Source organism: Mirounga leonina, unplaced genomic scaffold (assembly GCF_011800145.1).
Source record: "Mirounga leonina isolate KUSES-001 unplaced genomic scaffold, KU_Mleo_1.0 Mir_150, whole genome shotgun sequence".
NCBI lineage: Eukaryota > Metazoa > Chordata > Mammalia > Carnivora > Phocidae > Mirounga > Mirounga leonina.
The window spans coordinates 33,360,451-33,376,850 of NW_023270374.1; the positions used below are offsets into that span (position 1 = coordinate 33,360,451).

Below are 16,400 nucleotides of genomic sequence, written 5' to 3' on the forward strand. Positions count from 1 at the left end.
AGACCCCTGCAGACTATACGCATCGCCAGGATTTGTACATACTGTTCAGTGGAATTTTTCCAATTCCAGCCACTATCACAGAGTCCTCACTTTTTGATTTCTGGGAAGTTTAAGCCCAAGCTGCCTAAGCATCGAGGCTAAACTCTGCATTGTACTCCCATTACCCAGGAACACAGCCAGAGTCACGTCCTTCTGAGTTATATCCTGTGGCCCATTTGCTGGCTAACTGGCTCTCAGCAATTCCATAACCATGCAATCCACACTCCTCAGCAGGAGGAATACAAGGCTGTCAGGGAGAATCCTAAATTCAGGAGCAGCCCCAGTGAGGCTGGGGAGGGGGGGCAGTACTCCAAGGGGGGGCATGAGGCTTTAGGGTGTAAAAGCATCTAAACAACCTCCAGAGAACCCTTTCCCATACAGACGTCTCAGAGAGAAGGAAGCATTTGGCTTTAACAGCAAACCAGTGCTTGAAGTTAAGGCGGAGTTGAGATTGAAACAAGGGACAGGAATCAGGTTGGGCCTCACGACAGAGGTGAAAATTCCCCACTCTGAGTAGAGAGATCTGGGATCCCCGACAAGAGAGCCAGGCCAGATTCTCCTGGGAAGGGCCAAAAGTCACCTACTAGAAAAACCAAGTATAGGGTAAGAAGCAGGGATGCAGCTGGACACAGCAGAGGTGAGCGTCCCTAGCGAGGATGGGATGTGTGCAGGGCTTGGGGAAACTGAACCCTGCCTCACAGAGACCACCTCAAAACTGGGAGCTGGGCAGAGCTGAGTGTGTGGGGTTAGGCGGACCACAGGGAGGGCAAACACGTCCTGCAGCAGTTGTCCAGGGTGAGATCAAAGGTCATTCCTTAACGGGCAGCTAATCCTGATTCCCAGAAGGCCAGGGAGGGGAAAGCTTAATCAGGGTGAGTTGGATTAACTATCTACTATAAAAATGGTGCATGGAGTTAAGGCAACAGCACTTGGAGTTAAGGCAGAGTTGAGGTTGGAATAAGGAACAGGAATCAGGTTGGGCCTTATAACAGAGGTGAAAATTCCCACTGCATGGCTGGGGGGATTTCTGGGACCCTCTTCACATGAGGTCTGGTTCAGCAGGCATGACTGCATGGACAGACCCACCTAAGGAAATCCCAAACACCCAGCAAGTAACCCAGAGGGCAGGAAGCTCAGGCCAGAGTAATGAAGAATCTCGTATGATCTCAGCATTCCTGAGAAGCTGGCTGGTTTCGGGGAAGAAGGGCTCCCTTGCAGAGACACAAAACACAATGATCCCAAACACCGCCTAGCCAAAACCCCTTGGAACCTATCCCAAATTCCTCCAGAGAGGTGCTCTAAGCAATGAGTCAAACAATTGGCATTCTAGTACTGGGGAAGGAAGTGATGTTCAAGTTCTAACAAATTCATTGCAGCAGAAGTGGAAAGTGTCATTTCAATTAAAGCAACATGGATGGGGCGGACATGAGAAGAGCCCCAAAATGAAAGGACTGAAAGGCCTCTAACAACAAGGGGCATGACACTTCTTGAGGAAATAGCAAACTGCACCACAACCAATAGCGTAACTCATGGCTACGAGGAGGGAGTAGAGCGAGCCCTCCAGGAGTTACCTGGAACCAGCTGGCTGCCAAGAAATTAATGGGAATCTCCAATATGCAGAATGCTAACAAACTAATGGGGCTGGTATCCCAGCTAGCCCTCCTGGGGGCGGCCATCAGCCCCATGCATATTCCTTTGACTACAGCCCTCCCAACCAAATGTCACTAGATAGGATGCCATCCAACTCCCCTCTGGGATTTCGTGAAACTGGGAACCACAGGTCCTTGCACAAACACATTAAGATATCTGAGACTAAACACAGCAAAGAGAGCGAACTTCGAGGGGGAGACTGGATGGGCACAGAGGAGCAGTATGCCTTCAAGGACTCTTGACACTGGACCGTGAGCACTAACCACTGTGAGAAAACTCTCCCAATGCCTACACAGAGCTGATGAGTGTATTTAAAAGTACTTTTAAAGAATTAATAGCTTTGGGGTACTTTTCCCTGTGAGTGAACAGTGTACTAATTTGCTCAGTGTTTTGGTGGTGGTCTTTTTTTAAGACAATTGCACAAGATTCTATCCAAAGCCTTCTAATTCTTCCACTTCGGTGGTCAGAATCCCACTAATAAACAATCAGGACTTTAGACTCCCTTAACGACGGAGACAGATTCAAACAAAGATGTTTTGCCACTCTCTGCAAATTCCTGTAGGTGCTGCCTGTTGAACAGGCCAGCGAAATTACGAATTTATTCAGGACTGATTGCACTGAGTATGTAAGCATTTCTGAAGGATTAAAAAAGAGAGAGCGAGCCAGAGATGGTTGTGAGCTGAATGAATGGGGGGGACTGCAGGCTCCAAGCTCCCCAGTCTGGCAGGGAGTGGGGCTGTGTGAGGAGGAGGGAGCAGACTTACTGCATGGATGAGCAAGGACCCGGACCTCGTCCACAGCGATGTAGCCAGGATGACCCTTCAAAGAGACGGATTCAAATATCACCTGCAACACACAGGGTGGGAGTCAATTTCACAGAAGTAGTTGTAGGCATCACAGGAAGCTGCCCAGCCCCCAAACCCTCTATGTTTCAGCTTCCCACCAGAACCTCCCAAAGAGGCCTTCTATTAGCCTTGTACACTACCCTGGCAATGGACTCGGATTTTCAAAACAAGATTTAAAAAAAAAGGCCACATTCTAATGACCAGCAAAAGAAGAGTCAGCCACATGGAACATTTTTAATGGATTTCAGAAATAACGCTTGAATGCAGAAGAACAACCCAAGCATGGCCTGAAACCCCAATCTGCACCTTTTTCATTGTTGTTTCAAGGAAGCACAGAGGATAATTACTTCCTAATACCCCAACTTTCTTATGAAGTGTGACAGAGGAGCTTGCCTTGGAAGCTACCATAAGCCAAGGAGGGTTTACCCTGATTTGATTCTACATCCCCCAGGAATATATGCCATCTGAATTTTTTTTTTAATTTTAATTCCAATACAGTTAACATTCAGTGTTACATTAGTTTCAGGTGTACAACACAGTGATTCAACACTTCCATACCACACCCAGTGCTCAACACAGCATGTGCACTCCTCGACCCCCATCCTTATTTGTCCAATCCCCCCCAGCCCCCCTCTCCTCTCTGGTCCCATTCCCTCCTCCCCCCATCAGTTTGTTCTCCATAGTTAAGAGTCTGTTTCTTGGTTTGTCTCTCTCTCCCATCTTGAATTTCTTAATAACACCTCTTGAAGATAAGCCCCATGCACAAATGCTGGTATCCAGGAATCCAAAGGCAACAAGTTCTTTGAATTCTCCATTCTGACTCTCTCACCCAAACCATGTATTTCAGTAGAGCTTTTAAAACTCAGTTAACAGGGTGCCTGGGTGGCTCAGTTGGTTAAGCGACTGCCTTCAGCTCAGGTCATGATCCTGGAGTCCCGGGATCGAGTCCCGCATCGGGCTCCCTGCTTGGCAGGGAGCCTGCTTCTCCCTCTGACCCTCCCCCCCTCATGTGCTCTCTGTCTCTCTCATTCTCTCTGTCTCAAATAAATAAATAAAATCTTAAAAAAAAAAAAAAACAACTCAGTTAACAGCTTTCCTTGCCACCCACTGTCTAACTTCGCCTAGGAGATGTGACTGCCTATATGAACACCATGAACGATGCCCTTGACCTCCCTAATTCCATGGTCTTTATCTCCCAACCAGCTTCGGCCACATCCACATCCTTGTCCACTCCAGAAACCGGAAATTCCATCCACCGGTATTCTGACACAGCCTCCTGCCCCTCACTCCTTTTAAACCTGCCCCTGCGGCTCACATTGTACCCTGGACCTCACCCTTCCTAGAGCCTGTATGATGGCCCGGACCTCCTGTATTCTCAGCAAGCCCAGGGCCGCCCCACCGCACTAGCTAACCATCCACATTGATCTCACTCAAAGCCCTAATTCTTTCACACCCTCATTCCAAATTTGACAAGTCTATTGCAAACTTGCCTTCTCCACTGCTGTGCCCCACACAAATGTCCCCCTTCAACATCACCCACCCAACCCCAGCACACACCCACAGCACATCTTCAACAGGTAAGGGGACAGGAGAGGGGCTCATTTCTAACTTCTTGCCCATCGATCAGAGGTTAGATTACACCTCAGATTACCACAACCAACCACTGCCTCCTCTCCTCAAGGCATGCTGGTGCTCTTGACCCCTCCTCACCTCTACTGCCTGTTCCAGCTTCTTGGTCCTTCTTGGTTATCTTTAGCCTGTATCTCTGAACTCTTTTATCCCTGATTTTGGCACACGTAAATACTGGGGCTTCTCTTATTCTTTAAAAGCTACCCTTGGCCAACAGGTTCTGCTCCAGCACAGTCTAGCTGTGTTTCAATCACATGTGGGATTCTCAACAGTTTTATCTACACTCACTCTCAACACTCCCTTACTTCCCACTGCAAAACTCCACTCCCCACTATGATCTTGACTTTGTCCCCAACACTTTGCCCAGAACAGCTCTCATGGCAAATACCAGTAACATCAGAGTTGCTAAATCTAATGGACAATTTTCAATCCTTATCTTAAGAAGGAAGATAGTGTAGTGCTTGGGCTCTGGATCAGAATGCCTGGGTTCCAGTCTTGGCTACACCACTCACTAGTGTGTGACTTTGGGCAAGTTATCTTACTGCTCTGTGCCTCAGTTTCCTCATCTGTAATTATAGTGTCCACTTTACTAGATAAGTTTTCATATTAAAGGAGTTAATACACTATTTAGAACAATGTATGGCACATGGTTGGTACTCAATGTTTGCCAATAATTATTATTAATACTTGACCATTTTTCTACAATTATCAATGTTTGTAGCTTCTCCCTTTCTGGATCTCTCTTGTTTTGGCTCAAGTGACACTTCACTCTCATGGTTTTTCCTCACAGATCTGGGACTATCTATACTACCATAAGTTTCTTTGTAGGCACTTCTCCTCCTACATCTATCCCTGAAATGTCAGGTTCCTCTACTCATGTTTTTACTGAGCACACTCTGCAATGGCTGCCAATTCACCGACAATCCCAAGTCCAGCCCCACTCCATACTTTTCACTGAACAGCAGTCTCACCCAACTAAGAGATCTGCATTTTTCTGCAGATACTATATACAGATGTCTCAAACACAGTCTGTATGCAACAAATCTGAACAGCTTCCCTATCAAATTGTCTCCCCCACAGCCCCATTATCCTTCCTGAAATATGGGCCTCAGTGGGTTGCCCTATGACCCACCCAGTCACTGACAACTGGGATTTGGGCATCTGCTGGGGCTTCCCCTTCTGCCTTGCTTCTCATTTTCTTTTTGATTCTGACTTAATATTTCTAAATCTGGCCATGTCTTTCCATTTCTGCTATTAAGTTGAACCATATGAAGCAACCATTTTGTAAGTCAAAGCCAATTCGATTCCAGTCCAATGGCTCTGGTTCAAATCTTCATTGTTCTTCATCTCTACTACCTCAATAGCCTATACAATGGACCCTTCTCCCTCCTGTCTTTCACTCCTCACTTCAAGCCTGTGGATAGAATGTAAGATGGGTGATGAGACCAACAGGAAAACATTCACATGGAAACTTTTTGTGGCCCATGTGGTCATTCCCAGTTAACGGATTCAGAGGCCAGTGGTCTCAGTGGAGCCCAGAACTCCAGCAGCTATAATGAGAGAGCAGAGAACTGGTGGAGAGGGTGGCGATACTTGCCAAGAGGCAGCTTCCTTGGGTGGTAAGATCAACCATTAACACACATGGCTCCCTAGGGATTATGTAAAATGACTTGGGGATGACAGTCACACCAAACAGAGAGCATCTGACACTAGCATGACAACTGCTCTGGAAGAGGGGTTTACTAAGATAACAGGGTCCTTCAGTGGCACAGAAACAAAAATGTGTAGGGAGTGTGGGAAAGTCTGCAGAAATAAAAGGCTAAATAAAGGATAAATGCCACAGCCTGCACAGAAGAAAGTCAACAGAAGACCTTACTATAAAGAATTAAGTATCTAATTACATTTTCAATAACTGAAAGGAAAACAAAAGCAAAGGCCATGGGGTAAAAAAATAAAATAGAACACAGAAAATATATTTAAAAACATGAAAGCATTCAAACTGTGTAATAAAAATGACAAAAGAAAAAATATTTGTTGTGACATTAAATATAAATGGGTTAAAATAGAGAAAAGGTCTCAGACTGTCTAAATAAACAAAATCTAATTGTACACTAGAAGATAAACACCTAACACAAAATGACCCAGTTAACTTAAAAATAACAAGTTGAAGAAAGGCATAATGGGAAAATGCAAATAAACAGAAAACAGTGGTTGTAAAAATAATGTAAAAGTGTCAAAGTATAATTTAAACTGGAAAAAAATAAAAACCATTAAGTGGATTAAAATGTCATTTTTGGGCGCCTGGGTGGCTCAGTCGGTTAAGCGACTGCCTTCAGCTCAGGTCATGATCCTTGAGTCCCGGGATCGAGTCCCGCATCGGGCTCCCTGCTCAAGAATGTTTAAGTCCACTCTGCAAAACACAAACATTTTTGTTTCTGTGCCACTGAAGGACCCTGTTATCTTAGTAAACCCCTCTTCCAGAGCAGTTGTCATGCTAGTGTCACAGCTTCCACATGTTTGAATTTCTTCCAAATTTTTTCTTGTGATTGAGTTCCAGTTTTAAAGCTTTATGGTCTGAGAATATGCAGGGAATAATCTCAATCTTTTGGTATCGGTTGAGACCTGATTTGTGACCCAGTATGTGGTCTATTCTGGAGAAAGTTCCATGTGCGCTCAAGAAGAATGAGTACTCTGTTGTTTTAGGGTGGAATGTTCTGTATATATCTATGAGGTCCATCTGGTCCAGTGTGTCATTCAAAGCTCTTGTTTCTTTGTTGATTTTCTGCTTAGATGATCTATTGCTGAGAGTGGAGTATTGAGGTCTCCTACAATTAACGTATTGTTATCAATATGACTCTTTATTTTGGTTAACAGCTGGCTTATGTAGATGGCTGCTCCCATGTCGGGGGCCCAAAGTTCATAGCAACAATGTCTGCAATAGCCAAACTGTAGAAAGAGCCAAGATGCCCTTCAGCATATGAATGGATAAAGAAGATGTGGTCCATATATACAATGGACTATTACTCAGCCATCAGAAAAGATGAATACCCAACTTTTACATCAACATGGATGGGACTGGATGAGATTATGCTAAGTGAAATAAGTCAAGCAGAGAAAGTCAATTATCATATGGTTTCACTTATTTGTGGAACATAAGGAATAGTATGGAGGACATTAGGAGAAGGAAGGGAAAAATGAAGGGGGGAAATCAGAGGGAGAGATGAACCATGAGAGACTATGGGCTCTGAGGAACAAACTGAGGGGTTTTTTTTGGGGGGGGGATGGGTTAGCCCAGTGATGGGTATTAAGGAGGGCACGTACTGCATGGAGCACTGAGTGTTATACGAAAACAATGAAGCGTGGATCACTGCATCAAAAACTAATGAGGTATTGTATGGTGACTAACATAACATAATAAAAGAAAAATTAAAAAGAGAACAAGCTGTATAGGTCTGGGCCTATGTATTTTCTGACAAGTTTTCTAAGGCTAAAAATTAATGACAAAATCTTAAAAATCATTTTCTTAAAATTGAAATATTATATATTTCTTAAATATGTAATACCTTCCATAATAACTATGATTTCAAAGTATGTTTTCTTTCTTAACAGAAGCCTGAAACAAAATTAAAAGCCAAATGGCAAGCTGAGAATAGTATTTGTAACATCTAGGTCAGCTAAAAGATAAATAATCTGTTTTGTGTCAAGAATTCTGAAGAATCGGGCACCTGGGTGGCTCAGTTGGTTAAGCGACTGCCTTCAGCTCAGGTCATGATCCTGGAGTCCCGGGATCGAGTCCCGCATCGGGCTCCCTGCTCAGCGAGGAGCCTGCTTCTCCCTCTGACCCTCCCCCCTCTCATGTACTCTCTCTCATTCTTGCTCTCTCAAATAAATAAATAAATCTTAAAAAAAAAAAAAAAGAATTCTGAAGAATCAACAAAATAAATCCTCCAAAAGAAAAGCTGGCAAGTGACTTGAGCAGGTAATTCAAAAAAGATAAAGTAGGAGTGGTAATAATCTCTGAATGCATCTTTTGAATGATACCAGGAAGATTATGGCAGATGGATATTTTCTTTGTAATTTTCTAGATTTTTCTAAATTTTCTGCAAAAGAATGAGCTATTTTATACTTACAAAAAAATTAAATGCTCTAAGGTGCATTACATTTTTGTGTCTCTCTTCATGCTGTATTATTACTATGTCATGTACCATGGCATAATTAATTCCACTATAGCACCTATCAGCCTATCACACCATCTTGTAATTGCTTGTTCCCAAATCATTTCATTCCCTAAACTCCAAACCCACTGGGAACAGAAACAGTATCTTCATTCATTCATTCATTCATGCATTCAGCATTTACAGAGACCCTCCTCTGTACCAAACACTGGGACACATGCTGGGGCTATAAAAGTGAATGAGACAATTAAGGTCCTAACTCTGATGAACTTCATATTCTAGCGAATGGAAATGGACATTAAATAAATATATAAAATTAAACTCATTTTGTAATTGGTATTATGAAGGAAATAAATAGAATATTGTGAATAACTAAGGGGAGGAGGGTCTACTTTACTTAGAGTGGTCAGGAGAGAACCCTATGGAGGTGATACTTGAGACCAGAAGGATGAAAGTAGCCTGTCAAGGAAAATGTGGGGGCGAAGGCAAAGGCCATAAGGCAGGGAAGAGTTGGGGATGATATGGGAGCACAGGAATGAGACTGATGTGGCTGGGATACAGTGAGTAAGCTAGAGAGGCACAAGGTGAGGCTGGAGCATTAGCTGGAGGGTCAGACAACATGGAGTCTTACAAGACATGGCAGGGAGCCTGAATTTTCCTCTAAGTCATGGAAAGTTCTAAAGCCGGGATGTGACATAAGCTAATCTACATTCTACAGAGATCCTCCTGGCTCTGCTGTGGAAAGTGTAGTCATCCAATGGGAAGATAAGGATGGCTCTCATGAAGGTGGTGGAAAACAAAGACGTCGATGGCTGGAGAGGTATTTCGAAGGCAGAGATGAAATCATTGCTGTGGGAGCAAGAGGGGAAAAGTGAAGGAAAGAGAAGACTCATTGAGGACCCTTCAACTTGGGGCTTGAGCTTCTAGGTTGATTCTGGTGTCATTTACTGACACAGGAAGATGACACAAGGAACATGTGATGGGCACACAGGCAGGGCAACATCAGGATTTCTTTTTGGCCACACTAAGCTTGAGATGCCAAGTAAACATCTTAATGGATATGTTGAGTGGGACCCTGGCATTCTGTTTCTGGAGCTCATGGGTGATTTAAGACCAGAAGTACAAATATGGTAGCTTTGGCTATACCAGTGACATTTTAAATGCCATACCAATGACATTTTAAATGTCATTTGAAACTGATGAACTAGATGAGGTCACCATGGAATTCAGAGTAGGTAATTCAGAGAAGAGAGCTAGGGCCAAAGGTCAAGTGCTAAAAGCACAATAGAGGATTTTTTTGGGGGGGGGATGGTAGAGATTTAAGCATGATTTTAGGTAGAGAGAAATGAATCAAGGGAATAGGATAACACACAAGGGGGTGAGGGAATCAATGAAACAAGCTTCTAGAAAGAGGAGTCAATTGGGATCAGGACTCCAGTGAGGGATTGGTATTGACCAGAAAGGACACCTCATCAACTGAGACTGAATGATAATACAAATAATAAAAACAGAAATATAACCACAATAATGAAGGCTGGCAATATTGACCATTTGTTACATAGTCTTGATCCAGTCTCTCAAAAGCCCTAAAAAGGGGGTGGGGCACAGCTGTGTTACTAAAGCTCAGAAGGGGAGCCAGAGGTAGATTGAGAACTGAGGCCCTAGGCTCCTAGCTCACAGTGCACAGCCACACCTATTACTGGGCTTCAGTGGAAAGCAGTCCAAATCTCTTTTAACCAAAACACATGGTTAAGCAGAATTCTAACTTTTTTTTCCAGTTAATCAAAGTATAACTTGAACTCTTTTAACACTTGGACTGTTTCTTGCATCATGACCCAGTGTCTAACCCGTATCATAATTATTAAGAAGTGTTCCATTAATGAATGCAAGGCTGGTCATGGGAGAATGGGTGATAGGAAAACACATTAGTTCACTGTTCGCTCTCCCTTCCTCTGCAGAAGTAACAATTCTAGAATGAGAGAGAGAATCTTTCACTTATCAGAATTCCTCTTGAGAATTTTTTTTAAAGCATCAGGGTAGGTTAGACTTGGGTTTCTCAAACATGGGAGAAAAATATCCCATAAGAAACAAGGGAGGGCACCTGGGTGGCTCAGATGGTTAAGCGTCTGCCTTCGGCTCAGGTCATGATCCCAGCGTCCTGGGATCGAGTCCCGCATCGGGCTCCCTGCTCCTTGGGAGCCTGCTTCTCCCTCTGCCTCTCTCTCTGTCTCTCATGAATAAATAAATAAAATCTTAAAAAAAAAAAAAAAAGAAAAAGAAACAAGGGAAAGAATGCTCTGGCTTTCCATTAAATGAGTTAATAATTTTAAAGGGTTTGCAATATACATGGTAATATATTGATAAATATTACTATTATTGTTGTTCTTAGTCTGGGGAGAGGGATGGGCAGTAAGAGCAGGAATCCCAGGGAACGGTGCTAGGTCTGGGGGGAGGAAGAAGCTAATGCACCACCCAACATAACTATTCCCTCCAGTCCCACCTCAAGCTTCCACTGAAGTTCCCACACTCAACAGACTCTTTGATAGGAGTCCCCACTGTAAGAAACTGGCACAAGCTGGACTTTGGGTCCACATGGAGTTACATGGAAATAAAGAGCAATATGGAGTTGCAGGAACCAAGGGAGTTGGGGAAAGGTGATGGGGACTAAGTACAGAAGCAGAGAGAAAAAGACCATGGCAGCCCACGAAATCCCTGATGAAGTCTCCAGACTCCTCAGATCCTAGAACTAGGGTCCACAGGATATTTACACCACAGGGCAGGCTGGGGATACAGCGGAGAATACAGCACTTCCCAAGACAGAACTGGGGCAAGTCCTCCCCATCACTGCCAGATCACTCAGAGCAAAATGCTCACAAAGCATACAGGAGCCAAGAGGGTCTTATCTCGGGCATGCCACTCCAGAATTACAATTTTTTTTTTATAAAAATCATGCAAGCTGCCATGAGATAGACCCCCTCAATGGCTGGGGAGTGAGGAGTCAACACAGATAACAAGACTGGATGTATCAGAAATAGAGCCAGAAGGGAAAGAAAAGGAAAAAGGTCCATGCTGGACCCTCTAAGGCCTATCTGAACTCACCTGCTGAGGCAGGTCCCCTCAGCACTGAACTCTCTCAACGAGGCTGGCACTGAGGTGGGTAAAGAATTGTAGAGGCTACTTTAGTGCTGTTTACAGGTGGCAGGGAGGGCAGAGAGGACAGAGGGCGGAGGGTGGGTAGAAGTAGACCATGCCAACACCCAGGGATGCTCCATGTCAATGTGTGTGGGGGCAGGGACTCTGACAGGCAGGGATGGGGCAGAAGGCCTAGGCTGGGAAACTCACCTGCTCTGCAGGACATTCTTCAATCCCAAGGCCACTACATGGACCTACGGTCAACTACACATGCCCCAGACCCTGGAACCTTAGAGACCTCCTAAGGCTTACATGGAAAAGCACAAACCTCTCCCCATGCATGAGCTGCTGGACAAAGTCAGGAACTATTTCCCAGGAGAGGCTCAGAGATGAGTCACCCTCAACCTCTCCAAAAAGCAGGTTGTGTGCATGTTGGGGGAAGGGATGGATAGGTCAGGACATGCTTTAAAGGAGTGGGGGCACTCTATCCTCACCTTTTGTAGTCCTTGAGCAGAGAATCTGTACAGCAAAAGTTTTAAGGGGCTGCAAACATTTTCTCCAAAGAGAGAAAAATGTTGGCTCACCAGCACCCCTCTTAGGAAGACAACCACGTATTTTCATGGAGAGGAATTGCTTAGGGAGAAATCAAGAGAGCCTCTCTCCCATCCCAGCCCCAGAAGGCCTGAATAAAATGAGGAGGAGAGTTCGCTGCTCAGCAAAGAGGGGAGGTGAAAGAGAGGAGATGGGGGAGAGCGTGAAGGGTGGGAAAGTGCCCGCCCTGTGAGATGCACCCCCCTAAATTGTACGTGAAGTTACTAAGCCTCCAGAGTGCCAGATGCTAGTGCCCGATCCCTGAGAAAGAGACTGGATCTCAATTCCAGTTGAATCCAAGCCTGGCAGGCCCTAGATTTCATGGGTCTACATAGCAATTACAAGCACCAAATAAAAGGCAACTTCACCCAGGCAGGTGCTGGAAAACTGAGTAAGCAGGTGGCTGCAAACCAGTAAAAAACTTCTCTTATTTTTTTCTAAATCTTGGGACAGAACAGTGCAGAATCATTAAAAACATAAAACAGACTTAATATCACCTGCAAGGGGGCCTAGATCTAAAGCACAGCTCAGGCGGTTTTAATAAGACCCTGCTCTTCAGGGAGGAGGCAGGGGTGGGGGTACACGGCCGGGGGACGTTCATCCCTGGCCCTGCTGAGACCCTGGTGTCACAGAGCCCCCTAATAGGAAAGATGAAATTTCCCTGTGTATTATGGAGCTAAAAGTCAATTTTGGAACTATGAAATATGACTTTAATAAATGAATACATAAGCCATCAGGATCTGAGTCCCAGCACCGCTGAAAACTAAAACTGTATTTAGTCCACAGAATCATACATACAGGACCAGAGCTCAGGGTCTGATGAATTTTCAAATCCACACCGCAAGTGTCTTTGACTCTCTGGACAGCACCCCCTTCTCTCCCCTGGTATGTGTGGGGGTAGTGACTCTGGGAGCGTGCAGGTGCACCTGTGTGTGCCCCTTTGGGTGTGTGACCACAGGACTATGCATTAGTGGCTACATGTGTGTGTGTGTGAGAGAGACAGACAGACAGAGAGGGACAGAGAAAGAGAGGTTTCTGTTCTAAACTGCTGCTTTCAGTACATTAGTGGCTTTGTCCCCACGAAGCTCAGAGGATGTAATGTAACATAATGATGCCGTAGTGGTCAACAAGTTAGAAATCAGAAAACTCTCCCAGATGAGAATGCTCATCACAGGGATGATACAGAACTTACAGAGGACGGCTCAATCACGGTGGGGATTTCTTCACGAAAGGCATCCTTCCTCCTTCCTCTTCTCCTGTTCCTCCCCCCCTTCCTCCTCCCTTCCAACAATCACTGAGGCCCGCCACGAGCCTGACACATTGTTTAATATATATGCTATCTCATTCAATCCACGGAAGAACCCTTCATTGTACCTATTTCCTTCTCCATTTTATAAATGAGAGAACTGATTCAGAATAGATGACAGGATACATCCAACATTACACAGCTAGTAAGTAGAAGATTCTTATAATGTGCTTTTTCTCCCAAAAGCAGGAAACTGAGCTTGGTGCCAGAGGACCTAGGAAGGATTATGGGAACCTCAGTTTACCAATAATATGCCCTACTCTAGAACACAAGACATGTTGCTCTCCAACACAAAGAGTTACAGGTAAATGAGAGGCAGTATGCTTACCACAGAGCTGGGACGAAGGGGGTGCCCAAGAAATGTCCTCTTTCCCCTCCATATCCCAGCAAAGAGCAAGGCCAACAGTCCCTGCCCTGGATCACTTTTCCTCCTCATTACACTTGCACCTGTGGCCCTATCCTATAATCCATTTGCATCAGGCCCTAGATAGGGGTTTTCTAATTGGAGCCCTATGGCTTCACTGGGGGTATCCATGGACTTATAGACACACTTACTTTATACTCAGTTATACAGGGTGGAGGGGTAGGGGAGGAGTCTTGGGATTAGGCATCCAGGTTCTTGTCCCAGCTTTTCCAATGATTTGCTATATGATCTTGGACTTCAGTATCCATCTCTAGACCTCAGCTTTACTACTTACATCAAAGTTCAGCAAACTATGGCCCAGAGGTGAAATCTGGCCCACCACTTGTTTTTATACATCAAGTTTTACTGGAGCACAGCTGCATGCTTACGCTCATTTACATAATATCTATGGCTACCTGCACAGTCCATCTGTTGAACACAGTCCATAGACGTTGACCTGAAGGATGTCTGAGAAGTTCCCAGCCACTAACCTTATCAGCCTCAGGTCCATTTTCTCACCACAAAGCTCAGAGCAGACTCTAGAGAAAGGTCTCTAAAATGCACATCTGACTATGTCACCTTCTTACTTAAAACCTTTCAACAACAGGCAGAAATGATTTATTGGGGTGATGAAAATGTTCTAAAACTGGTTGATGGTGATGACTGAATAACTTTGTAGATTTACTAAAAATCACTGGATTGCACACTTAAATGGGTAAATTCTATGACATGTACTTAAATACATAAAGTGGTTTTAAAAAAAGAAAAGCTTTCAAGAGTCCCAGGCCAAGCAGGCCACAGCTGTGCTCCCCAACAGGTGGTGCACTCTGCTCTTCAGACGGCCAGCAGCCTGTGCCCTGTGTGTTCTCAGCCCACAGGGAGAGAAGGCAGCGGGAGGCAGCGGGGGAAGTGGGAGACGTGTTTAGAAGCTCTTGCAACAATGTGGCATTGCTGAGACATTTTTACTACAGTCATGAAAGGACTGGTCCACAATGAGTTGAAAGGAAAAAACTGGTCTTTCACAGCCCCAGCTTGAGGAGCACTGCTCTAGACGAGGGATCACACTTCATCTCCTTGGCCTGGCATTCAAAGCCAGCCATGACCTACTCACCTCCGCAAGCTGAGCCACTGCGTATCTCCTTTGTGACCCACCCTTAAACAAGTGAGAATTTCCAAACTCTGCAAAAACTCTCTCGCTTGCTCCTCCAGCCCCCGGCACACACCATACCTGACAAATCAAATGCCTTTTCCTTGCTTTTTCAATAATTACTTATTCATCCTTTAAGACTTAGCCTAGCTGCCACCTCTGCCTGGAAGCCTTCCTAGTTGCTTTTCCCCAAATACCCTCTTCCCCGGGGGATGGGGGGATGGGGGGTTGGGGGGGTGGTGATCTTTTGACTAGTTATCCCAGCTCTCAGAACCTCACATTTTTCATCCGTAAAATAGGAATAATAGTAGTACATTGCTCATCAGGTGATTGTAAGCAATTAATTTATAAAAGGCTTCCATGCCTCTGTTCCCCCAGCATTCTGGAGAGCCAGCTGTGTCCCACTGTACAGTAACTGCTTGTGTATCACGGGTCTTCTCTTCCTGAGCCTCCCTGAGCATGATCTCCAGGGAAGCAGGGGCCATGCTGGACCACCTCTGTGCCTGCAGGCCTGGCCAGGAGAGGCTCAGTAAACACGAGGTGCACAGTGAGTGAGTAAATGAAGGTCTTTCTTGACTAACAAACTCTAGGTAGGGCAAGAGGTATATAGATTTAGGATCACTTTAAAAAAAAAAAATCAAACCAAAGAACACCATACCTGGTAGAAATGTGGCCAGAAGGTGCTGATAGCAAGCTCTGCTTTCACCCAGCCCTCGGTGACGACCCCAGACACGTTCCAGACAGGATTCCCCTGGGGACCGCCGTTCACCTTCACATAGACATTCAAGGCTCCCGGGCTGGACCTGTCGCGGCTGGAGAAGTAGTAATGGAAATCGATACAGTGGGTGTCATTCTCCTTCAGGGTCGGCAGGAGAAGGTGGGCCTTCTGGCCAGAGGCCCTCCCAGAGCTGTTCACCATCATGAAGGATCCTGGAGACCCACAAAGGGGACGGGAAGTAGAGACAAAGAAAGAGAAAGAAAATCCTTCTGATAATCAGTCATACCCGTCAACGTGGGGGCCGGAAATCAGGTCACTCTAGGAGGGCCTGATCAATCCTGAGGAAGCCACATCCCCTCTCTCTCTTCTGTAACTGGGCATTTTAAAACCTGTTCCATAAGGCAGTTTAAAAAGTAAGAGATAGGGGCGCCTGGGCGGCTTAGTCGGTTAAGCGTTCAACTCTTGATCTCAGCTCAGGTCATCATCTATATGAGGTCCTGGAATCGAGCACCGCATCAGGCTCCATGCTCAGCGCGGAGTCTGCTTGGGATTCTCTCTCTACCTCTGCCCCTCCCCGACTCATGTTTTTTTTTTTTCCCCTCTCTCTCTCTAAAATAAGTAAAATCTTTAAAAAAATAAAAATTAAGAGGCAGTAACATATACTAATATTTCTACAAAGTAGGCAGTCTATAAACATTTACAGAAGAAGCATTCTATCCAGCAGGTCCTAAAGAAACATAGAACAAAACCCCAGGAATACAGCTA

The 16,400-nt window shown here is 45.0% G+C and overlaps 1 protein-coding gene across 1 annotated transcript in view; it reads right to left on the reverse strand.

Moving 5' to 3' along the window:
* Positions 1-16,176, reverse strand: part of PTPRT (protein tyrosine phosphatase receptor type T) — a 753,869-nt gene extending 737,693 nt beyond the window's left edge. The window contains exons 1-2 of the mRNA XM_035006339.1: positions 15,576-16,176; positions 2,454-2,535 (exon numbers count right to left, since the gene is read on the reverse strand). Coding sequence (XP_034862230.1) covers positions 2,454-2,535; positions 15,576-15,839 — 346 coding nt within the window. The 5' untranslated portion in view covers positions 15,840-16,176. The remainder of the gene's footprint in view (positions 1-2,453; positions 2,536-15,575) is intronic.
* Between the last annotated feature and the right edge of the window lie 224 nt (positions 16,177-16,400).